General features: G+C 39.2%; 1 protein-coding gene across 1 annotated transcript in view; it reads left to right on the top strand.

Moving 5' to 3' along the window:
- The window catches only part of tnmd (tenomodulin), a 44,994-nt gene that overhangs the window by 6,594 nt on the left and 11,273 nt on the right, over positions 1 to 27,127 (top strand). The window contains exons 3-4 of the mRNA XM_068590484.1: positions 18,942 to 19,082; positions 23,568 to 23,675. Coding sequence (XP_068446585.1) covers positions 18,942 to 19,082; positions 23,568 to 23,675 — 249 coding nt within the window. The remainder of the gene's footprint in view (positions 1 to 18,941; positions 19,083 to 23,567; positions 23,676 to 27,127) is intronic.

The following is a 27,127-nucleotide window of genomic DNA, read 5'->3' as shown; positions in this document are numbered from 1 at the left end:
GATCACAAACTGTATTCTGCTGCTAAAAATCGGTTCTCGCTCGCTCTCAAAACGCAAATTGCATATTGACGAATGATTAAATTACTTTTGTGCCTAGTCAAAAAAAGTACTACTCGCCATCACTCAAACAGAATAAACACAAACATTGCATGCTATATCTCAGACATTACATAGAGCTTTAAAGCTCAGCATTTCTAATTAAAAGTTGAAACCGCAGCACGATTGCAGCCAAGGATGCTTCTCGTCTCCTCATGGCGTGCAGAAGCAACGTGACCCCATGCACCCAGCTTTTGATAAATAACCACAGAAAGGTAATTTGCTTTGTGTATTGTATTTCAATATGACACAAAGACCGCTTGTGATCTTCTTTTAATTACCTGAAAACATATGTTGTTACACAGGCCAGGGGAAGATAGTGTGCCATCACTTCATCTGCCTGTGTGCGTGTGTGTGTGTGTGTGTGTGTGTGTGTGTGTGTGTGTGTGTGTGTGTGTGTGTGTGTGTGTGTGTGTGTGTGCGTGAGGGCGTGGCAGTGCTTGTATGCATCTGATTGTGTATGCATCAGTGTGCACTGTGTGTTGCAGTGTGTAGATTAGGTGCCCCTGCATTCTCTTTTGGCTTACGGCACATTTCTGTTTACTATGTGCTCGTTATTGTTCTGGGCCACAAGTCTCACTGGGGGATTGTGCTTCCTTGTAAATTAATCCTCTGTTATTACCAGTTTACTTCAGCAACTGTGAAAATGGAATCTGGCTGGTGAATCCAAGGGAAAAGTAAGAATAATTTGCCTTGAAGAAATTACTTTTAAACATTGTAAAGAATAACATCTAGACGTTGACGCCTACTGTGTGTGTGTGTCTGCAGTGCACAGAATCCAAAATGTAAATTTCCATATTATTAGATTTCACATAGTTGGTGCTATTATTATTTCATGAACCACTTTGAGCTGGATTATCTGCAAACCAGCAGCTAGGCAACAAAATAAAATGTGAACCTGTAAACATTGTAAACATTTTTTTTTTCCTGTGGAATATTGAAGAGCTCACAGGTGTTGTGGGTCTGTATGGCAAAACTGGCTGTGAAATACATGAATGTCAGACCTGCAGAAAGTGCTCCATTATTCAAGCTGAAATTGCATTGCTCACCTTGATGCCTTTCCCTCTCCGAGCCCAAGGTAGCTGCTGAGTTGTCGCTCTTGATGGCCTCTTAAATGCCTCACTGTCAGGACTGGCTTCTTTAATGAACACTGCTGCGCCTGCTGCTTTCCGCTGGTCACAGGTGGACGGCTTTTCGAGGCCGAGCTCCCCTTTGTTTATCTATTGCTCGTATGCTGTGTATACCCAACAGTCCCCTCCGTGTCCAGATGTCAACATGCAACACGGGAGAGAGACACAAGATTTGATCATGATATGATTCTATTGTCCTTTTCCTTCTTTTTTTTTTCTCCAGTGTGTCTCCAAGAACCAAACAAAACAGTGCTTACTTCTCCTTTCACTGCCTGTTTACTAAGGTTTCATGGAGAGGAGTTATTATTCTGTGGCGGCAACATGGCTTATCTAAACAATGTGGTTGGTAAAGCAAACTGGTTTGGCAATAGGTTTTGGGGGGCATGCCCAGTCTGTTACCTTTCTGATTTTACACTTCAGGCTCATTCATTCATTAGCAGGCCAGCGTCCACTGGTGTTTCTCCCTGGCTGGTAAATTAGGGAGCTATGGGTTCCCTCCTAAAATGATGCATGTTGCCATTGACTCGGGGAGCAGTCAGGAGGAGGTAGGGGGTGGCAGACGTGGGAAGAACAAAAGAGAGTTGTTTTAAAATGTTGCTAGTAGAGAGCCTGAGGTGGGAAGGCTTCATGGCGGTTGTGGCACTTTGCCTTCTTCTGGGACGGTGACTGCTACAGAGAGCGTGACAGCACTGCAAAGCCCACCGGGAGTTGTTTGTTGTGCCATACAGCACTTTACTGCATCTGTGATTTCTCTTTTTTAGAAGCTAGAATAATGTGCGTGTAGAGAAAAGATCAGCATCTTAATTGCCTGTACTTAATTTTGCCAATCCGCCAGCAGCTCATGTGCAGCATGTTGTATGTACAGGGCGGTGGGTAAACAGACGCAAATGCTTGCCTTTTTTTTCCTGACTTTTTTCTTTTCTCTCTCACCATTGTGACTGCCAAGAAGACTCCTCTGCTCTGTTGTACAATTTAGAACGTGATTGAGCTTTCACATCCACTTTCACTCGGCCAGTAAGTCTGCACCGCTTACAGCCTCGGCGTGGATTCACAGCCGCAATGCTGAAGCAGGGAAGTGAACAGCAGACTGGAAATACTCTGTTCATCTGTCCTCTCTCAATGTGTTTGAGGTTTGAGGTTGTTGATATTTACAGTATACTCTGATGGATTCTGACTTTAGCAATTAATAAATCTCTATTCCTAAAAAAACATCTGTTATGTCAGAGTGCTTGTTTATACATCTGTCACCGTTTAAGGGGTTGCATTGACTTTTTGCGAGTTTGCACTATTAGTCACCTTGCTTTAATGTGAGGAGAGAAGAAGCATCTAAATCATCCCTTCAGGTCTGTCTAATGCTCAGACTTAGTCTAATAATAATAACCTTAGCTGATCAGTCTTTTTTTATGCAAGAAAAATGAGAACTTGTAACCGCTCGAAAAGGAGGAACGTTAGCTAATTATAATGACAAGAATTCAGACCTGCCAGGCTTTTTAAAGCTCTTTTCTTTCGGTGGAAAAAAACAGTAAGAAATAACACACTTTCAAATGCAGATCTTTCATTCAGTGAAAATTTCAAGTGTTTATTCAGAAAATAAGCAAAGTACGCTGTAATGAACCTGATGAAGTATTTATTCCAAATGTTAGAAAACCGTTAGTCGCAGAATGAAAAATGCTTAACAAGCTGGATAATGCAGCCAGTCAGCTGATCTATACTGAGACTTACTTATGGTATCACTTCTTCTCGGACAGTTAAAAAAAGGAAAAAGGAAAAAGGTTGTGTAACAATCATTTATGTAAACTGTGTTTGTTGACTTTCTTGTGAACAAACACAGTTTCCATGAATGTAAAGTTATGTTTGTCATGTGCTAGCAGACAATAGTAATAAAACTGAGACCTGCTCAACAAAACATTGCTCAATAGCCCCAGAAGTGGTTAAAAACTCGACAGAGCACCTTTAAGTTTTTTAACTACATTTCACTCCCAGCGCCATAGTTACTTAATCCAGTTGTAAATAAAAACACTACTCCATTGCTTTGGATTAACGTTGATATTATGTGCCTTTCCTGATAAATAAAAAATGTCTGCAGTGAAAAACAATTAAAAAAAAGATAGAAAACAAAGTAAAGCTATAAATAGAAACTAAATTTAATCAAAAAGCAAAACAACATGTTAAATACAAGTTCATTGGAGCTGGAGAATGGTGAAGCACATGAAACAAAATTCAGTATTGTCAAGACCGGCTTGAGGGGGGCCATAGCAGAGAGCCTTTTGCACAGGTGCTCCCTAGTGGACGAGCAAACAAGGCACAACAGGCCGTTACAGTATCGCAAGGTGGTCTTAGTTTTCTAAAAACTGCCAGTATAGCAAAGATCAAACTGATCAAATATCTAGAAAGAAAAAAAGAGAAAAGTTAGTAACTAATTACGATTCACTTATCCAGGGATTCATGCAATGCACTTCTCGAGGTGTAAACTGGTAAAGCACACACATGTCTTTGTTAGGATGTTAAAAAAACAGATCCGGTGTAAAAATGTATTTTTCAGTAAGAGTTAATTTTGATATTAATATGTAGTGTAAGACAGCATTGTTGTTAATTAAACCCTGCAACACTTCACCCAGGCTATTATTTGTTCCTGCCAGACAGCTAATGAGCCCCACATTATCTCAGCGAGAGACAAAAGCCCAGAGGACACGTTGCACTCCAAGGAGTCTGAGACCCCATGTGTAACTGCTTAGAAGAAAGCTGAGCTTCTGCGCTCACAGGGAGCCAAAAAAATCAAAACGACGATCATCCTCCTCCTACATTTAACACAAATTGAATCTTTACGTTTCATCTATTGCCGTTGTAGCTACGGATGCAGGTCAGTGGGTCAGTCCCGCTGCCGCCATGAATACCAGGAAAAGGAACTTGACAAGCTTTATCGCCGCCAGATGACAAGGTGAAGTACATTTTCTGGGCAAATGAGACACAGCGGCCAAGCAGCAGCTGTCATCCATCATACTTGTGATGAGTGCTGGATAACTACACGTCCACCACACTGTATGAAAAAGAAAAATCACTATACTTTGTACATTTAGATGCTTCAGAATATGAGGCATTTTGAACATGAATGTGGAGCTTTGGGCATCTATCAATATCAAAAGATCCTGACCACATACTGTATATCAAAGACAGTGATACAAAAGAAAACCAGTACCACTAACAAAATGGACACACAGCACATGTACATTGAAGCTAATACTGCTAATGAGCATGGTACATTAGGACAACTGTTTCTGTTACGTATTTGGCGTTCAAACGTAAATAAGTATTTTCAAATAAAGTTCCAGAACTTGTTAAATTCAATACCAATATAAATGCAAATGTATTTGCATCTGTATCTGCAAGTCTTTATCTAGATCTATTTACTCCAATTTACAACTAGTCTATCGTCATTAGTACATTTTTCAAAGTAAATTGCTCCCTGAATGTCACATGATTTGTGTCTTGTGAAACACAAGGCATTAGTAAACGCAGAGTGATTTTGATCTGTCAATCTGATTTACTCGGATATTATCATTTGTGAATAACCACAAACAGTTGTACGATTAAATTGTCAAAATTTTACTAAAACATCCCGTATCAAGGGTGATTCTTTAAATGCACAAATATGTCTGATTTAAAAAAATATTTGAGAATAAAAACCAATGTTAATCCATTTTTTTATATTCTTAAATACAGTATAATGTGCATTTAGTAAATTATGATCACATTTTGAGTAAAATAGACAATGCAGGGGAGGCTTTCAGGGCGTGGCTACCTTGTGATTGACAGGCAGCTCGCACAGTCTGGGAGTTGTCTGTGTCTTTGTCTCACAACTTTAACTCTTTCATAGTGTGTCTTCAGTTTATGAAAGTTAATTCTAACATGCGTGCTAGCCTAAAAATGTTGTATTCAGTGTTTGGTTGAACTTAGCTTCCTCTTAAGTCACTTCTTCTGTTGCAGAAATAAATAAAAAAAATGGCAAAAAACAAAATGGCAAAGGTCAATACCCCCAACTCGAGGATTCAAAATAATCTGTATGACCGGATGTAATTGAACTTTGTCACCGTGACATCACCCGTTGGTTTGGTGACAAATAGTAATTACATACAGTCTATGGATTTTACTGGTTTATTGTTTTTTTATAAGTAAAAGCTATGGCATCAAATGTCCCAATCAGTAACCTGATAACAAAAATGCCCTTAAGTTGCCCCTTAAAGAAAAACCTGTTTTAGAAATCTGTGTGTATATATTACAATAAATATATGAGGGAAACATTGTATGTAGTTAAAAATCCACCCTACATCCACTTCATTTGATAACTACAGTACATATCATGGTAATAAATAAGTTGTCAACTCTAATCTTTGCAAAAACGACTTAATTAGCCTCTAAGTGAATTGTCAATAAGTGTCTTCAGTCTCCAACACTTGACCTCGACTCGACACTAACTGGTTGTTAATGAGAGGGACATTGGCTAATCATCGAGGAGGGCATTAAATGTTTATACTTAAACCAATGCAACCGTTTGGCCTCACATGACATTGAATTAAAGCCTGTTTGTTTACCTCATTCTGAGACCAAACATGTAGGCTGCTGCCGTGTTTTATGCTCTACTACCAAGCAGTGGCAGAAAGACATTAATTTGCTCCTTCAAAGTGCTTTATTTGCATGTCTTTCAATAGTGGCTGGCCGTGATAGACCATGTAGTTTTCATAATAACTGGACTGAAAAACACAGTTAAATAATGATTCTGCTGTGTTCTTTTTTTTTAATAGCATTAGACAATATTCAGCTGTAAGGACGGACTCTGGGAGCATAATGTGTTGTGTTCTCCCATTGGGTCTTCAAAGTATTTTTCAGTGTTATTAAAAAGGAGGACAGAACAGCACTGACATGCAACCCACACAGGGGCCATGGCAACAGACCAAGAGCTTCTCATCAGTACCAATAGTCCCAGTGTGATAGCCCAGTGTCTCTGCATAGGACTATCACTCCCTCTTTTATTGTGTCTTCAAGGCAGAGGCATGGTAAACAATGTTTGAACAATTATGAGGCTGTATGTCTCCCAGAAGCCCTGTCAGGAATTGTTCTAACGGTCTACCTTGTTACAGGCATTGCTGGCTTGTTCTATATGTTATGAGCACAGACAAAGGAGAGGCTGGACATCATGTGTGTGGTGATAAAAGAAGAGAGGTGATCGCGCTCTTGTTGTAGCAAATCCGACTTTGATCATCGCAACTCAACCATTGAAGTCTGTAGAAGCAGCTGTTATTGGTATTTGTCGCTGTGTCTTGGCATTTTGCAGTAAGCTGAATGTAGACCGACTTTTATTGCTTTACACGCACATTTCTTTTAGTATATCTTGGCAGGCAAATGATGCACTACACATACTGCTGATAAATAGCAGGGCAACTATCTAGTGTCATCTGTTGATAAATTGCCAGTGAATTTAAAATGTGTCACATTTCCAATATTGAGTAAACCAAAGTACATGGAAAGCATTTTTGCTCTTTTGAACCACGAGAAGTTCAGCCTTCATTGACTTTTCACAAAATGCTTCTTGGACTTTTTTCCTTTTGTGGTTTTAGGGGCTTAAAACCGTTCCGGTTGCGGTTAATGCCATTTATCTGGCCAAATTATTGCCTTGCGTCTAAATTATCCAAATTACAGCCTTACAGCTCACACAAGCTGTTTCTTAAATGCCACTTAGCTGCTGGATCCCCAAGTGTGTTCTTGTTGATTTATTAGGAGGTGGAATGGCTGAAAACCAGCAGAGCGACAAGGAGACGTATACACTGGAGGTCATCCACCTTGTGACTGTCTGCCTCGTACGTCAGAGGCTTGCAGTCACTGCTTGCAGTCCTTTAGTCTGTGCGAACGCAACAATAAGCAACAGAATCCATTCAGCTCTCATGACAAGCTGCAGATTGTTCTCAGTTTGGTACAAGGGGTCACGAGGCTGGGGAAGGGCACAGAGGGAAGATGCAACATGGAACAATGCCATGACAGGGAGAAATAAGAAATGACACAACCCAATCAAAGCCCAGGCCTTTGTGTCATTTAACTTCTATTAAGGTTTTATTACTTTCTACTGGTTGTTGGTACTGTGGAAACTGTATTTCAAGTTAGCTTGGGGTATTTGAGGGATGTTACATCATTTGTTGTGCCCTAAAAAGGTGGTTTAAGATCATCTTTAAAGGCCTTATGAAGTCCCTCTGTTCTCTCTTACAGTTGGCAGGTGATGTTAACAGAATATACTCCTGGCCATTTTGGAGTCCATTTTTCAACATGTTATTGAGGTGAAGTAAAAAGCCACTATTTCCTCTTTCTTGTTTATCTGGGGTTTGGCTAAAACTTGTTAAGTACAAGTTGGACAGATCTTTTTGACGGTGCAAAAAATGTTGGAAGCAGATCAAACATTGGTTAAATGCATGTTAGCAGCTTTTCATTTTCATCCCAGGTTGATGTCACATTTGCTTGAGCACATAAGTTTGTGCCTTGTAAAGTTATAACTGAAAAAAAAAGATAAAAAGAAAGGAAAATATTTACTTTTTAAGCAGAAAGTCTGGGGATACAACATATTCCCCGAGCTGCTGTATAAAGAAACTACAACCCTTTGTTGTTTTCACTTTGATTTTTATTGAGATCATAGAAACAAACACACAACAATATGTCCCAGTCCGTGAGTTTGTTTCACGATAGTGTGTCCACCAAAAGTACTGAATAGCTCCCAAAGTTCCCCCTGCACTCTTCCCTCCTGAATGCAGCTCTATTATAGGCACAGTAGCACGTATCAAGGTGATTTATTGCCAGAGAGAGCTCAAGTTGTTTAAAATGACTGGTGTGATTAGTCATATATGCTTCAGAGCTGAAAAAGGGGTGCACAGTGCTCCTGTAAATTAACAGCAGCTGCAAACTGTAGTCGACCAAAGCAAGGTGGTCAAACGTGGTAAGCGGCAGAGTCGCCGAGGGACGGGGAGAGAAAGTGGGTCATTACATCCCTTTCAGCTACGAGTAGGTTGACGGAAGAGAAAGGTAGGCTACGTTACAGATTCAGAAGCTCAGTGATGAATCGATTACTGCGATGGAAAATAAAACAGTAGAGGTATGATAGTTCTGCCAAAATTCCACTTGAGTTACTGCACAAATGTGCTCCATATATTCCCACAGCCTCAGATATCTTCACACTCTATTATTCAGACAGAAAGGTGCTTCTGGAAGAACTTTTCCGTTTGAGTAACTACATGTTTTTTCCTTTCTTTTTTTTAAAGGTATTATATTCTCTTTCCTCCACTTTTTTATAACCAGTAAACTAATGCAGAAAACACGTTTACACTGAACCTCTCTCTTCACGTAAACCAACAAGAGCCAAGCAATGATTTTTAGCGTTTCTGTTTTTTGATGAGGCTCTTTTAAGGGACAGTTCAGAGTTTGGAGAAATAGGCTTATTTATATCTGGTAATCAAATGAGAAGACTGATACCAGTATTCTTATGTCTATGCATTAGGTATGGAGCTAGAGCTAATAGGCGATTAGCTTGGCTTAGCACAATACTTACTTTTACGTCAAGGGGAAACAGCATATTAACACATTGAATCTTATTTGTTTATTCCTTACACAAATAGGAATTTCAGGACAAAAGATGTGTGACATTAGAAGAACTTCCATGATGAACAATTTATATCTATCTTTCTAGTTTGCTGAAATACGACTACTAAGATATGTTGGTAGTCGTATTTATTACTTTTGAGAGAAGCAAGCTAGATATCTCCCACTGCTTCCAGTTTAGACTGAACTCAGCTAATTGTCTTCTAGTTTCATATGTACCATACACAGAGTAGATCTACAATATATTGGTAGCTTTATCTAACTATCTGCAAGAAAGCAAATATCTGTATTTCCCAAAATGTTGTGTTGTTCCTTTTGAATCTTTGGAGAACTGACCATCTACAAAACCTGCAGTATTTCTCTAAAGAGCTCAAATAGAAGAGTTCATATGTCTCAGTGATTCTTCACCAGACTGACGGCCATCTGCGCTACCTGACACCTATCTGATACCAATCTGATTAAGGGCAGAAGACTCAAACCCATTACCTTGTGAGGCTCAAGCATTTCCACCTCCACTATGTCTATATAAACAGATTTTTTTGAGGGATGGTTGTTGATAGACTTACAGTAATATGGTTTCCAGTCTGCCTCACATTAAGGGAAAAATCCACTCTCGGATACTCTTTCGCTGTTAAGTATCATCAGTTTGTGATGTTTAATGCACTTCAGGAGTGGGGTTTTGTGATGAAATGTCATAATTCCCTTTTTGGTAAATGTACTTTCTTTTAAAGTGTGGCTGCATTGCATTCTGGTCCATTGAGAATTCTTTCATCGTGGATTTAGTTTTCAACGGTGGATTTGTGTGTTTATTGAACGTCAGTGTAAAATGGTGGGCTTGAAAAGAAGCTTTTGCTCTTTGCTCCTGAAAGACTGACTCCAAAGTCTGACCTTTATCGCTGATGTTTTAGGTGTTTAAACTCCACCGTAGCTCTGCTATAAATATTTGAGTTGCATCGTACGTCTATCTATTAGTTCTGCAAGTTGTCTTGTCTTGTAAATTATCAAGCAACAAAATTGGCTCAGAAGGAAGGTACATGTGAGGTACATTGCCAGCAGCTGTTTGTTTTAACAGTGTTAATGTGCTTTCGGAAGATGGCTCCATTAAGATTTTGCAACTTGACACGTTCAAGCTTATTCTTTGAAAGGCTAATGACCTTAGCATTTTCCTTAACTGGCCTTTGGCGTTGGCAGCTGTAAAGCATTTTAACATCAAATTGATGCTTAAAGTAATTGCTTGGTTGAATTCCCTAAAGCACTCTAACCCCTACGCCAACCTAGTTTTAGCTTTCAATTTAATGCTACACAGGCCACACCACATACTCGTATTGTGATTTTTGTATGGCTTCCAAAAACATTAACATACCACAAAAATGCAAGAGCTCAAATATGCAACATCATACAATTCAGCAAGATCAAAATGAATTTAAAAAATGTTTATGCCAGTGTGTGGATAGTAAATATTCAAGGTTCTTTGGATGCTTGATTTAAAATATCCATTGGTGTTTGCCAATGCTATTGAAGAAACAACTTCCTGCAGATAAAAATAGGGCTCAGTTTCTTAATTGCTTGCATGCAGCTATTTACCTCTACATATAACAAAGCCACAGAAAAGGCTAGTGCTAATTACAATGCAGAAATGTTTCAGTGCCTTACAAATGTTTATATTTAGAGCCAGGGTCTGATACTGCGTCCTCTCATTACACACTGACTGGGCCCATGCAAACAGCTTCCAGACAAGAGTTGAGACTACGTGCTTAGGCTTCATATTTTAAAGATTCCTCTGAATTTGCTTCCAGGAAAACCCGACATGGTAGTTGTTGTATATTTTAAGTGACAAAAAAATAAAAATGGACAAAGAATTATATGAATTAAACCCTTGTTCTTATTTTAAAACTCTCAGCACAGGTTTGCATCATGACATTCAAGTGTTGGACCAAACGGTAACTGCTCCGTCAGTTGGACATTAGCTGTTTACTGTTTATTTACTGTCCTCTAGATATTATGTGAAGATACAAATCTATTTTGTGAAGTAAGTGGTACATTTCAGGGTCGAGGTAGAATTTATTGTCACTCTGTCCATTCAGGCTACAATACTCGGTGTACAGTGGAGCAACATTGTGTTCCTTTAGTGCTACAATATAGGCTTCACACACAAAAACAGACACAATGAAAAACAGAAAGAAAGTACAAAGACAATAAAGTGAAAGTAAGTTACTGCTTGGTGGTCATACAAGTTCAGAGCTTTCACATCTGAGCTCATGGTTTGCATCCTGAGTCCTGCACAAGGTTAAGTTAGACAAGGTGTTGAGGTTTACTTGTTTACAAAAGCAATATGTACTCGTTAGTCTTTTACTAATAAAACAAAACCAGAATCTTTCCCTGAGTATAACCAGATACTGTATTTCAAGATTGGATGGTGGAGGGAAAACAAATGCAATAGTCAGTAAACATATTGCAGATACGCTCAGTGTCTTCTTTTCAATATTGTTTTTATCATAGTTAGTAAATTACTTTTTGCAACTGAAGATTATGATGCAAACGTTTTTAACGTGTCAATAAATCCTGCTTCTGACAACGAGTTAAAGACATTTTTCATTTCAGCTCTTTTCTTGGATGGTAGTGGCCTCGCTTATCTTTGAATAGTGTGGATTCAGTTTACTGGTGGGAGGAAATACAAAGAAGTGGTTTTGAGGTAATTTGATGTAATATTTTGATTGTACAAAATAAGCCCCTGTGTTTATTTTTATGTTAAATTGTAGAGTAGGATTTCTGAAGGAATTTCCGGGGGGAATTTCAGTTCAGATGGCATTAATCCGATAATAGTTGTCGAGCAGAACTGAAAATGTGTGGCAGACTTTGTAAGTTTAAAAAATGTCTTAAAATAAATTTAAAAAAATACAGGCACAATAAACTGGAGCTCCAGTTGACAACTACTTGGTCTGTTGGATACCCATATTGTGTTGTTTTATGTTCTGTTTAGTTGGGATTAGTCTTTTTTGTTTCCTACTTTTACCTATAATTGGTTGTGTAATTATTTGCAGGTTTAAAACTTCAATATATAGTACATGTATAAATATATATATATATATATATATATATATATATATATATATATATATATATATATATACATATATATATATATATATATATATATATATATATATATATATTTACATATACTTATTGACAAGGATGAGTGTCATCATAAAATGTCTGATTCATAGCCGCATACTGTATTTCCACCATTTGCAACATGTTGCATTGTGTTGTATTCTGTTCGCTGTCAGTTTGTCTGGAGTGAGATTGATGTTGTGCACTGCCAGTGGGCTCATTTCACCCTGTACCAACTAACTTGATGACGCATTAGTGACTGACCAGTATTTCCTAAATTGAATTCTCGGAGCTGGCGCCTGTCCAAAACCAGCTGCCTGTATTCTGGAGGCATCCCCAAAATGCAGTCTGCACATTTATGGCAGCCGGAGAGCATTCCTACTTCATTTATCCCAATTCTCAAGGCCTTGGGAGTTGACAGGCTTGGTAATCAGTGTCCACAAGCATAATCCCCATCTCAGACACCACACAATCACATATATATATATATATATATATATATATATATATATATATATATATATATATATATATATATATATATATGTATATATATATATATGTGTGTGTGTGTGTGTGTGTTTGTGTGTGAGTGTGTGTGTGTGTGTGTGTGTTAAGATCACCTTGTGAGAGAAAACACATCTACAAATATGCAAATATGCATACCACACAGTATCTGACAAGGAATATCAAGAACATGTGCTCATATGTGTGAAGACCATCTGCATCACTGGTGGGTGGTAAATCTATACCAGCTGTAATTGTTCCCCTTGCGGATCCTCGATTTTCATAGGAACCTGCTCCTGCTCTTCCCTCCTCTTAATGTGTTATGTTTTCCATAATGTGTTTGTTTGTTGTTATTATTAGTATGTTTTCATTGACTTTAATTTCCTGGTGTCTCTATTTAAACTTGATAATGTGTTTGTCTGTGCATGTGAGTTTCTTTAACTGTCATTATTCGAAGGAAGGATTCATTAATCATTCCAGTAACTGTGTTCACTTTTATTTGTAAAAAGGTTACATCCCTGCACTGGCAATATGCCGAACAGAGATGTTCCATTTTTACGCCTAAGAAACTCTAATACAAACAACATTGTGCCTACCAGAGCAAAAGCAGCAAAGTACTTTGGAAACATTAGTTGTTCTCCTGTGACTGCCCATATGAAGCGACTTGAGCTCTGGAAAGAAGTCTGGTGCAGGCTGGTTGACAAAGAGGAGCCAGCAGTACACACGAGGAAAACACAGGGAAAAAGCTTCCTCTGCAGCACTGCTAAGAAGTCTGAAGTGATCAACGGACTATACGTTTCCATGCCCAGCTGTTCTGAGTTGGAGCTTTCCAGAACAAACAAAGAAAAGTCAGATGATTTCTTTTATACCTGGCAGACAAGCCTCATTACAGAGGTTTTTTTCTTCTCATCTCTGGTTCTGTGATTCATTTATAAGACACTTGACACAAGCTAGATTTCACTGTAAAATATTGGCCAATAATAATACTTCACGGGTGTAAATCCTTGACAATAAGCCACAGATAAAAGCTTCATAATGGGCAATAAAACAAACATCTGAAGCCTTCACCAGTTTGACATTACACAAACAACAATGCAACTTCTGGCACGTTACAACAGAGGATCGAGAGACATCAAACTGTGTGTGACTCCCAGACAGCATGAGTTTCTGCAGTTTCATTGTCAGTGCAACTCAGGAATCTCTTTATAAACCACTATAGGAAATGTCAGCCTCTTCCGATCAAATACGGCTAAGTGGTCAATTCTCGGCCAATTTAAAGCGTCTCCCGAGCCAGTTAAAGGCACACTATGTGATTCCAATGTGATCTAAAGGGTCGGCCCGATAATATGAGTAGGACTGACTTTCCGATTCAAATCAACGCAGCAGGATGGTCAGAGAGGCATTTGTATGTATGCCGCTGCCATTGTGATTGCTGTAGCTTGTTAACATACATAATACTGATTTGAGAGAGTCGCACATTATAGACACAAAATACAAGTCAAACTCAGTCTTTGAGAAATACAGTACATAATGGGAATACACCTGTAATTGATATTGTCAATATGTTTTACAGATCAGATGGGAAAAGCCCAGTTAATAACATTAACAGTGGCTCTGTTATATGATGGAGTCCCAGTAAGCCATGGCAGTGGGACAGTGAGCCAACGTGAACACACCAGGAGCCGCCACATGGACTTCTGCCATCATTTATGTTATTACTAATACATATGCTTTTTCTACTGTGTCAAAATGTCTTCTGCCTTTTCCATTAAGGAGATTCACGTTTGTAGGATCACAATATTTATGGAATTTCATGGAAAAGTCCGTCATTAGATCAAAATGAATGCAAAGACGATAGTGTTCACCAAATAACATTTTCTTAAGAAATAATTATCTTGCAGCAATGCAAATAAAGGCCCAACAGTATTGGTAATTTACTGAAGATACGTTACATTTCAAGACGGTGCAGACACAAAACCTATACTTCCTTGTTTCAGAATGAGGATTTTTTTCTGTCTAGAATATATACTTGATGATTTATTTGAAATAAACTCTCATGCTGTAGATAAATATAGTATACTATATGACGTAGTCTAGTTTTGCCACAAATCTGAAGGTGTTTTAAAACCAGCGAGGATTTCAAAGAGGACTAAAACCAAAAGGACACGATGTTCTCCATAGGGACCGTCTGAGCTGCTGCCCACCTCGATCTATCACAGGGCTGCCTATGGCTCCCAGGAGACCTGTGCACCGTGCAACCCCCCGCTCCACAATCCTCCCCCACACCTCCACCGCCATTGCTTCCCCGCCATGAGTGACAGGCATCTAGTTCCGCATGACTGGAGCCTCTATCTCCCAACCCTCAAGGACAACTAAGAGGACATATTGTCATCAAGTCATCGCTCTCATTTTCATGGCTGCATCCTCCGTAGATGCACATATGCGCACACACACACACATATATAGAACCAACTGCGACCCACTCACCTGTAACAACATCTACGTGACCTTTGCTCAATGTCCTCGGGTGCCACACCAGAACCCGTTTGCACAAACATCCCTGGCTGTGCCTGCCGCTTCTCATTCACTCCCTTCGCTGTGAGTCTGTGTTTGAAACCATCGAGGTGGAGGTTGTTAAGAACCACATCAGACAGAAACCTTGAACAGAGGAAAAAAACAAGGAATTGTCTGAGAAGGCTTCAACACGGATCACATCGCTGTCTTAAGCTTGAATATTTTTTTATCTAAAATCTTTATCTCATACTGTAGAGCTACAGTCTGAGGCGTCGTGTAATGAGAGGGTTATCGGCTGCTGTTCCAGAGGGATGACGGACAAGGCCGTTTTTCAAATAAATAACTAGAATGGCTTTGTTTCATTGCAGTTGATGTGCGTTTCAGTGCGGTGCCAGATTGTTTGCTATGTAACCTTTCGGTGTTCAAATGCGTTGTTCAGTTTAACAATAACATCCAAAGACATCCCTGTATTGTTGTTGCTGCTCAACAACTTATTCTTGTGAGTTGTTTTTGCACTTTGATGTGCTCTTAGAAGTTTATGTTCAGGTGGGACCACGAGGAGTCGATGCTCAACTTCAGATTAGCGTTTTGTTGCTCACAGCTGCTGTAGGAAGCTTTACATGGGGAAAGGAAACGCTTCTCAATTTAGAGAATGACAAATAAAATGTGATTTCAGAGAGCTGTGCAGACCTTTAAAAAAAATACTACATCCATTAGATAAGACAGAGATGTTATACTTACGGATCCTTTTTTTTAAGTAAGTTGAGGCGTGAACATAAAATGAGTCCTAATCGCATAAAGGTTTGAAAGCATGCAGCTGCATGCATCAATCAACATTTTCATATTAGCAGTAAAAGAAAATGATGAAGTCACAGATAATTAGCAACAGAATCCTCAATTCCCCTCAGCTTCTCTCCTCAACTCATTTTTTGGGGTCTCACAGCCTCCAAAGTTATTCTCCGCACCAAGCATCGTTTTCAGAAGCATCTGGAGCGGCACCTTTACTCAGCGTTTAGAGAATTTGACCAGCTCTTACCCGGCTGCCACTGTAATTCTCCGAGGTCATTTAATTCAGTTAGGAGAATGAATGTTGTACTTACAATCATCAAGTGGTCCAACTAAATGTGTATCCACATCTGCCAGATGTGCGCAATTTCAACTTTACAGGGTGATAATATGATAATGTGTTTATAGCGTGTTGCAGTTTCCCCAAAGAGACACAAAAAAATCTGATAATGCAAATCTAAAAGTGTTTGTATGTTAATTTGTGTTGTATATCTGTTGGTATACAGCTTTGTAACCCTAATAAAGTTGTAAATGTATTCAAAGTTGCACACATTGAATATATTCCATCTTTTGATAGGGCAAATAATAATCGGAGAAAATGTATTAAAAAACTGGTACAAAGCACTTGTATATTTTTCAAACTTATATGAAGTTCAGAACAGAAAAAGATTTACTCTAAGACCCTCCTACTTTCTTCTTGTGTGCTTTCTACAGCATGTCGTGGCCCTTTGTAACTAGAGTTAAGATCTGGTGTCGTGCAAATCAAGAAGATTGTGGTATGAAGCTCACGTACCACGCACATACACAGTGACACATGACTGTAATTGTAATTACTGGCTCAAGCTTAGTCATCTGGTGACTAAGATGCAATCATACCCCTCAAGGTTTTGGCCTACTGTGTCGGCATTATGATTATATTAGGAATGTAATTGTATAACTATCTTGTCTATGTGTTCAATGTCTGATTCAGCTGGTATGTGGACTTTTAGTTAAGATCTTCGACTCAAACTGTACGCCGATTGGCAATCCATATAAAAAATCGTGCATACCGCAGCTTCCATGTCACAGTCTCAAGAGTTTCAGATATATTAAAAGTCTCCGTGGCCAGAGTAGTTACACAGCGGCATTTCACAGTCTTTGTACAGCGAGTGGAGCGTAAATTGGAGTCTCTCCCATGTGCTGGCCTTTTATCTGCCTGTTCACTGTCATGTGGGAAGCTAATTAACTTCCACACTATGTTCTAAAGGTTGTGCAGCCAAGTGACAGTTTCTGTAAATTTGCTATTTAGAAATGGTACAAGATAAGTAAATTACATGAAACAAGCCATCTTTAAATCTCCCATTGCATGTATTCAAACATAAACTGAAAATGTAAATAATGAGAGTCAGCAGAAAAACTAATTACAACAATGAACGTCGTTACTGTGAGGAAAAATAGCGGGTTGTTTTCTAAAATCTTCCTCTTATTGCAGCATAAATCACACTGCAAGTTTCCCAATGTGCTGAAGCATAAGTAGGAACATAGGCTGTACAGAGGCCATTCATTTCTATTTTCAGGATGCCAATTACAGTGCACAGCAGCAGCTTTGGATATTGAACCAGTTGAAGTCAAACTGTTGTAATACATTATTATCTATTTCAACCTGGTGCAGTCGGGAGATTCTCACCGTTGGATTTTCATCAAAAGTGATAGCCTGCTGAAAATGTAATTCACTGTTTTAGTATAAATCAATAAGCCTCCAGAATCTGTTCCCCCATTCCACCTTTATGTTAAGATAAAAGAAATGCTCAGATAGAACTTTAATTCACCACACAGACGTCCAGACTGTTTAATAGCCCCAATTTTATCCATAACTGCTCAATTGACACTTAAATTTCAAGCCCATCTTAATTTGGCTTCTCCTGACGATTTTAAGTTCCACTTCTCTTTGGCGCCAAGGCTACTGTGACCCACGCTAATGGAGATTTATAGGCCAGTGCCATTCTAACAGTAATCTTCTATTAAGAATTATATCCCATTCGATTATTATTACTTTGTTCTTTCACCAGAAACAAAAAAAAGCAAAGTCATTGCTGTGTGTATTCAAATGCATTGCGTAGAAGCAAGTAGACACAAAATATGTTGAACACGGGAAAGAGTGAAAAGTGAAAGCTAATAATGTGTTAGAACGTTAGAGGACGTTCAGATGTTTCTGATGAGGGATATAAATCCCGATGGACTCCCATCCGAGTGTATTCATTAATCATGCGTCTCATTGGTGAGCCTCTGATTTGCCACTGAGACAGATGAAGATGAACTCAGCAATGTATTTCTCATCATAACACAACACTCACATAAATATTAATAGCATATTTTCAGCTGGTGGGCATGAATCATTTTTCAGACAGGGAATTTTAAGAGCCATCCATGCGTGTCCAAGAACAGTACATAAGCAAGCCGTTGTGATAAACAACACCGCTTTAAGGCACCAGTGAAGAGAAGGCTTTCCCTGTATTCAGAAGGTCTTTATTTCACTTACTTCAGGCTCCTTCTATCAATACATGTTCTTATTTAACTGAACAGCTCGTCAACGCAACTATTTTAATTGCAAAAGTGATAGTTGTCACTGATGTTAGTTTATGAATATGTAAGTTAAGATGTCAGTTAAATGTGTTTGAGACTATTTTCAGGATATGCAGTTCATAATGTTGGAGTGATGTTTTCAAATGAGAGAAATAAAAGAAATATCCTTCATTTGAAATGATATTTATATATTTGAGATGACTATTTCTCCTGGAAAGGGGTCAAACCAACAGATAATTCTCATTAGACTTACGTGTTCATAAAAACAGGGACAGTATATCAGTTTTAGGAGATTAAAATACTTTAAAATATTGTTAAACTTACAGTATCCTGGTTACAGACAGGATAGGAATTTCATTATTTAGTCTGACATTATTATCATTTAGTCGGCCATTCTCTTCATGTCAGCGGCTTTCTGTTCGACTGTTTCTAACCAGAAACAAGTTACATATTGTTCCATTTTTTTGTAATTTTTATTTGTCTTTCTTCAAGTTAAGAAATTGCCTTTCTTTGAATGTTTTTTCTCTATTCTTTGGGACGAAACAACTACATAGCCATTGATAAACCACAGTCACAGTATGGTTCTTTGTGTCATTACAGGTGTATGACCACCAGTACAAAGCTGTGGTGGATGGAGTGGAGAGAGACGGCGTGATGGAGATTGACCCAGGTCAGCGCATTGAGATTTTTAGAATGGGAAACGGCAGCGAGGAAGTACTTGAAGTGCACGACTTCAAGAACGTAAGTTAAAAGGTTAAACAAGACCACGTAAGCTATTCGTCTTTCGCTGAATACTCCTCAGCGCTGTTAGAATTATGATGTTCACATTCTGCCCTTTTCAAAGAGGCGGCTGACAACATTTATCCTTTGTTGAAATCATATTTCCTCTAACAATATTTTCTCCTCTTTTGTCACTCAGTGAAAACAGGTGTGACAAGCGTTTTGAGACGCAAGATAATGGAAATTATACTCAGCGAGGTGTAAACAGGGATCAGAAATATCAGTGCCTGTAGTCCTTGTGAATACACGTGTCGGAGTGCACACACACACACACACACACACACACACACACACACACAGCTAAGAAAGTGTTTTTCTAAAAGAATTGTTTTCCTTCTGCTAATTTTATGCAGTAACTTTTTGGCAGTACAGAGACAAACACCATTAAAAAGCACTTCTTTATTTCTTTCTCACACCTTCTTGAACTGCGATTGTGTTTCCAGCAGCCCTCATTAACTTACCTTTCATTCCCAAATCCTTTCTCGAGTGTGCAGGAGGTTACACCTGCTGCCCCTCGGAGAAGGGAGTGTGCTGTTTGACTGGTTAATGAATGATTTTATTCTCACACCATTATTTACTTTGAAGTATTAGAGAATGCTACTCATCCCAAAACAAAAAACCTACATTGAGTTATTGCTTTTTTTACAATGGTCTCTATGACTCTAAAATGCGTCTATATGATGGAAACCCAACACAGTGCCGGAAAACTTTAACCTCTGTCATCAATTTTCATTTCTCTCTCTCCTCCCTCATCAAGCACCAATATGTACCCCTCCCCACCACAACCCCATACTCCCACGCACATAAACACATGTGCCGGTTGCTTGCTCCACTTCCTGTTGGTAAAGCACAGCCTCCAAGGAGATTTGTTTGATTCAGTGCTCCACCATGTAAGACTAGGAAACAAGCAAGTGAGCAGAGTCATTCTAACAGTAGTGATTTGTTTTTAAAGGAAAGGAAACCTACACAAAAACAATAGGTTTTACTAAGAGGTAGCTTGTGCGTGGATGTTAGAATAGATTTTTTTTATATGAAAAAGTGGCTGCTGCATGTTGTTACACGGACCAAAGCCACCTCTAAAACAATCTCAATCAAGCCTGAGGGCTGTGTGAGGAATGGAAAATGAGGGGATTATACCACCAGGTCCGTGGAGCACGGGCGAAAGCCACTCGCTATTGTTTCAGACCAATACAAACATGGAGATTTTACATTTAAAAAACTCATAATAAATATTCTTTACAAGTGAACAAAGGCAAATTTAGGAGAATTGGCCTTAAAGTGCTTTGTTGTTACAGCACAAAATTAGTGTATACATTTTAACAATCAGAAAAACGCGAAGAGCTAAAGGAACCCAAAGCAAACATTTTAGTTGAAGTTGGTTGACAAGACATTTTTTCATTGGATTCTCTGTAAAGTTTCTCATCATCATCATCGTGTTGTTTGTACATTGAGAGTAAGCTGTTCGTGCAGTTGCCTATTTCAGACTTAAGCACTAAACTTCACTGGGGTAAAGTTTCCTTTTCTATGTGAAACGATGGCCACAATGCCATCGTTCCTTTCCTGAAGAACTTGACCCTGTTTTCTGGTATTTACATAGAAATTTGATCTGGCCAGAACTTGTACAGAATGAAAAAGGTTCAACAAGTCCACATGATGGCCCTTAAGAACTGAAGTCTGTTGGGTCATCAAGCCAATCTCTCAGGGGGACAGCCCTTAGTCCTCTTGGACTAATCACGAGTCACACATCTCCAAGTTTGTTTTAAATATGTTTAAATGTATATATATTCCAACGTTGATGTGTCTGTTAAGTTACCAGGTTATTCGAAAGGTATGCACCTCATATGTGTAAATATCCATCCAATATTTATGCCATTTTATCCTTAGGAGGATCACAGGCATCTGAAGGCTGTTACTGCAGCTTAAATTGAGCAGGAAGCCGGGTACATAACAGGGGATGCAATTAAACTAGCCTGCATGTTTTTAGTGTGGAAGAAACCTGAAGACCCAGAGCGTTTTTGCTGTTCTTACAAACAGAAACAAGCATGATGATTATATCAAACCTTACATTTGCTGTGTTTTTGTAATATTTTATTTCTGGTCTAACTCTATATTAGTTTTGGCACTCTGTCAGGGTGTCAACAAAATATATGCAATACATTATAAAATTGTGCTGTGACATTAAAAAGCGTTTATCTAGAGATGGGGATCTTTCGCGCCAACAAAACAAACATATTGTGTCCATCACTCCAACCCACGATAGCTTTGGGCCAATAGAGATTCTGATTTGATTGTGACGCGCAGCCATAAATTCATTATTTTTAAGATGAAGCACTTATTGAAAGTCAGCTTTAGCCTGGTAAGCTAAAATGTCTGGTTTTATTAGGGCTATGCCAGTCTTGCTGCTACTGTTCATTTTCTGAACTATTAAGATCAATTACTGGAAATGTAGTCTATGAATGCAGTCAAGTTGAGGTCAAAGGCAATTTAAATAAAATTACTCTCCATTTTTAAATGTATGAGTCATATTAACAAGATTCAGATTGAAATGTGTTTATGTTCATCAAACAGCTCTGAAGTATTTAAGTTGAAAGGATTTAGAATGAAATTAGTTCCAAAGAGTGTAAATGGTAGTTTGTGCTTTGGTGTTACAATTTAAAGAGGTCATCAGGGGCGACTGTGGCTCAGTGGTGAGCAGGGATTGTTTTTCATTCAGAGGATCGGCAGTTCAATCCCTGGCGCCGCCAGCCCAATGTGTCCCTGAGCAAGACACTTAACCCTAAAAAATTGCCCCTGTAGCTGCGCCTACAGAGTATGAATGTGTATGAATGGTTGACCATACTGATGTGGTACCTTACTGATGTGGTACCTTACTGATGTGGTACCTTGCATGGTGGCTCTTCCCATCAGTGTGTGAATGATGTCATGTAGTGTTAAAGCGCTTTGAGTAGCCGGAACACTAGAAAAGTGCTATACAAGTACAGGTCCATTTACCATGGGAATTTGTGTCCCATGTAAGGGTTCCTTGGCCCCAAAAGTTCCTAATTTAAACCACAACAATATAAATTAGATATTTGAAGAGGAATAAAGGTCCCTTAAATACAAACAAGTATGTTAAACTAAGACATAAACTGAGCCAATACCTGCCTAAAACTACTTTATTCACAAGAGCTGGATGATGCATGCAGTTATATGCCCTCCACCCTCATAAATAGATGAGCATCTCGCAGATTGTATCATTGTGTGTTTAAATGACATCGCTTTTCCATTTCTCATCCCTATGTTAATGTGTCTGTCTTCATTTTCTGATTGACCAACCGCAGTAATCGCTGTATCTCATCACAACATCTTCCTCTCCTCTTGTGCTGCAGCTTGCTAATTCAGAAGACGCAAATTAAACAGAGACTCATCACAATAAAGCCTGGCATAAACATTATGCTTTTGTGCTTGAGACCATTATTGCCCCATCCTTTTTCTCCGCACGAACGAAATTACATGTGGTAGTTTATGACAGGCCTCCCAGTATATCATGTCGTGTTCGCTCTCACAGTGACAGCGAAACAGGAAATGTAGAAAAAGCCTCCAAATGGTCAAGTTAACCGACTCAAAAGGAGATGTCATAGCAATTACTGTGTTACCGTAATTAAATTTAGATTGAATCAAGTCCATTTCCATACAGTTCATACAATTTACAATTTTCACTTGATACAATTGTAAATCAGCCGCGGCAGATATAGATCCTACAGGCTGTTTTAATACAGTTTGCTGAAAGGGCAGCTCTAGTCTGCAGAAAATAAATTGGATACAATCTGAGATACGGAGAGTCTTTCAGACTTATTCCATCTGAATATCTTAGATTAACAAAGAATGGCAGCGAGAGAGAATTAACAGATCTTTCTTGCCTATTGAGGCTCTATGTGTCAGACTGAATAGAGCTACAGTCCACATAGCGGAGGATCATCAGTGGAGCTGAAGAGAGTGACTCCACTTGACTGAGCAGATTAAGAGAGTGACAGGGACCTATGACTGCCTAATTCAATGGGGTCACTCATTGTAGAAAACACTTCATTCTCAACAATGTCCCTGTGCTCTCCTGTGCGATATATAGCGTTATCCGCTTTGAAGCATTATACATCCACAGAGGAACACCCCCGCCTTTTTATTTCCATTCAGGCCTGAAAGCAAGAATGGTGTTTCAAGGGCCAGGCAGTCATCATTTTTACACCATGCGAAAAGGGAAAAAAAAGAAGAAAAAAAATCCAAAACACACCTCTTCTCACTCATTAGTTTTTAACTTCTTTGACTTTTTTAAGAGCTTTGATTATCAGCAAAAAAAACTGAGCATTTTAAAATGATCGTCCCAGTGCTTTAGGGTTATCCACATCACAGGCAGCTAATGAATGATACATTTCTGAATTTCTGAGTGGCCTTTCATTTCTTTTTTCAAAGGGAATCACTGGGATCCGGTTTGCCGAACATCAGAGGTGCTACATCAGGACCCAAACCAGGCAACTACCCACAGTGGCAGAGGTGGAGGCTGAGGACGTAGAGCTACTGGTACGCCTCCTCCCCCGTCTGCCTGTAGTCCTACAGAGGCTGTCATGCATATTGGAGTGAGATAACCAGAGTAGAGCTCTGTGAGAACCACACAAATCCTCTGTCTGTCCATCTTATCCTATCTCTTCCGCCCCTCTCACTGAAGAGTAAACTGTGGTCTGTGGTGCCTGTGAAACCGTCAGAAAGCAGCCCACAAACCCATAGCATCTTTGTGAATCACATCAAATGGTGTTTGCTGTCAATCTTGAGCCAATATAAATTTTTAATCATCTCCTCCAAAGGCTCTATCCAAATAGCCTAAAGGGGGAAGGGTGTAAGAGAGGTCTTGAGTGAGAGGTAGCCATTAAAATGGGATTTTAAAAAAAAAATCTTTGTAAAATTCACGAGGCTCCGTCTCCAAGAGTGATTTTCTGGGTTCTTATAGTTGTATATGAACTTCAGCAAAAGGAATGGAGGAAATTCAATCAATCAAAATTCCCAATTTTTCAGTGTCAGTGCAATTCACTGAGTGGGCCGTATGTTCAAAGAGAAAATCCCTCTCTCAAATGTCTCTACTGCTTGCATGCCCTCATTTACATTTCACATTGTAGCTGAAGAAGTCGCTGGCAAATAGCTGCCGCTCCTCGCTCATGGCTTCATTTAAAAACAGTATAAGCCAATTGTCAGTCCAAGCAAAACCCAGTTTCAGTTTTATCTTTAAGAAGCGCAAGCTGTTACACCCAAAAAACAAACGCTGTTTTGTTTTTCCTCTCATCTACATGATGTCTGATCCACGTTTACAAATACTAATTGCCCAGGCAGCACCATATGTCCATGCCATTTATGTCTTCTTCTGTGCCCTGTGAAGCCTAATTGGCTTAATTTACAGCTCCAGAGTGAAACATCTAAGGCCAGTAAAGTGAGTAGGGCTTATGCCAGTACTTCTGGCAGCCATTTTGACTGCCATGAGTATAATATTGTTTCCTCTCGTCTTTAATAAAATAAAAAGTTGTAGTGGTTTACTTTAAGTTGACACTGCTCAATCACTATTAATATTCAAACACAGCCTCTCCGTATGAGATCACAATGAAGTAGAGTTAGCAAAGAGCATTGAATTTACTGCTAGGCTAAGTGATAACCAGTCAACCGAACACGCTAGCCCCTCTTCTAGAAACTACATTTATATCCTCCTAATGTGGTATATTGTGTTGGGAATACATAGTTGCTGCCTGGATATTATTCACAGTCAACGCTTGAGTATCTGTGCTGCGTGGTATTTAAGGGAGGTGGTCAAGGTGGATGGTGGGCGTACAAAGTGCAGGATTTTGATACCGGAGATCAGGATTTGCATCCCAAATCCCATGCGGGATTAGGGTTAGGCAACAAAAGCACATTGGTAATTATGCTTGAGTTGCTACAAGTGGATTGAAAAATGAACGTATTGTAGGAAATACACTGAAATCACAGCCCAGAAACATAATTTGAACCCAAAAAGCACAACTCACAAGCAGACACATCAATAACCAGGTGAACACAAGAGGTAAACTTAAACAAGAAAAGGTTAGTTTCATTAATCATGCAAGGAGGGAAAAAGATGGAAATGGGTGGGTATGTATACTGCGAAACTAATGAAGGGCACGTGAACCAGGTGAGCAGAGGGCGGGGTTAGGAATGGTGGGAAAGTTGGTTACTAAAAAATACATGTCATGTATCTGCTGTTTCAAAGTAATATACACATATGCATTTATATTTGTAGGAAGATCACATTCTTAAAATTTTCTAGTGTTAAAAGGAATAGTCAAGTCAAATACATTTTATTTATTAAACCATGTATCACAAAACACAAATTTGTCTCAAGTGGTTTTACAAGCTGTACAGCAAACGGCACCGTCTGTCCTTTGACCCTCACTTCAGATGAGAGAAAAGTACCCCAAAAACTTTCACCACTAAAAAGTATTGAAGAAAGCCAAGAAAGAACATTGACACTGAGCTGGGATCCTTGCCTGATATCAGATAGAATTGTCAACTTAGTTTCGATCTTTAGTCTGACATCGAATCAACTTGAACATTTGGTTCTGATGTCAAATCTGCCTCAAAGTCTGGTGCTCTTCCGGGGGTTTTGTGGAGCGGAGATGAGTCAAAACAGAGACAGTATGTGAAAACAAACTATGGTGGTCGATATTGAGAAAACATGCTGCGCAAACACTTCAGAGCAACCTGACAACGATGTTAGTCCCGCCCCTGGCGCTGATTGGCTGAATATGGTCCTCCATTGCATTCATTTGTCAATTCCTTTTTAAAACCGCAGTTTGATGTCACAATGCCAAGTTAACCATTCAACTCAAAGAAACCAAAGTGTCAAACTAATAATTTGATTTATATGTTTGAAATACCATACATTATCCTCGCAAAAAAATGTTCATCTATATGAAAGATACGATTAGCATTTGCCGTTATTCAGCTTTCCGCTGTAGTTCACTGCTGCAAATATTGCTGCAGAGGATGGAAAGCTGAGAATCCACTATTTGGGGCTGACAAAGGCAGCTCTTAATATGATTGTTGTTGGTTGACATTTGAAAGGCAAGTTGGGTCTGGATGTTGGGCCAGGAATGTGAATGTGCCTTTTCTAAAGGTGACAGGGACATTTCATCTTGAAGTGTAATTAATTGAAGAGGGCGTGGCCACACATCCAGTCCATCTACGGTGAAATTATTTGGTAGTCTGCTATCTCTTCGGACAATCCCTGCTGTGCGTGGAAGCTCAGCTGAATATAATAATAATATATCGTTACTAAAAGTAATGAGAAGTGAGAAGCGTGTAGCCCAGAATAACGGAGTAGAAGTAGACTACACATATTTTATTGCAAATGTATTGAGTGTAAGAGAAAACGTACTACGAAGTACAATTAAATAGAAGAAGAAACCTTTCTTAGAATGTTTTTATAACTACAGGTGCATACATGATATTTGATCCCTGCTATTAAACTGCTGTAAAGCGCTCATGGAGCAACTTTTTTAGAGCTTTGCTCATGAACACCGCAACCTTTAGAAGTAGGAGCCGGGAATTTAATCACCAACTCAGATGAAAGGACAACCATCCACTGAGCTACAGTCTCTCCTTGTACTGGAATACGTGTACCTAAATATATTTAACCCGTCAGTACCACCAATGCTGTTATCACATAAGACAGCGGCCCCCTGTGAGAATCCACCAACGTGTGATCCTGGAGAAAATCAGCACAAGTTCCTCCTCAGGAGGTGAAACACATGAAGTTCACAGGGGTTAAAGCCAAGCACTAATGGTTCCTAGCTTAACCCAGCCGCTGCCTTTTGGGAAATGGGGCTCACAGCAGCTGCGGCATGCTTTAGAGTCGAGGTGAAAGACAATGGAAAAAAATTGCGGCAAAACTGCAAGCGGCTGATAAGGACAAGCAGCCCCTGCGAGAGAAAACCAGGTGACAAACATGAATTGTT

Source organism: Clinocottus analis, unplaced genomic scaffold (genome assembly GCF_023055335.1).
Source record: "Clinocottus analis isolate CAN_PGR_092001 unplaced genomic scaffold, fCliAna1.0.p SCAF_10, whole genome shotgun sequence".
NCBI lineage: Eukaryota > Metazoa > Chordata > Actinopteri > Perciformes > Cottidae > Clinocottus > Clinocottus analis.
This window is presented reverse-complemented; position numbering and strand designations above follow the sequence as displayed.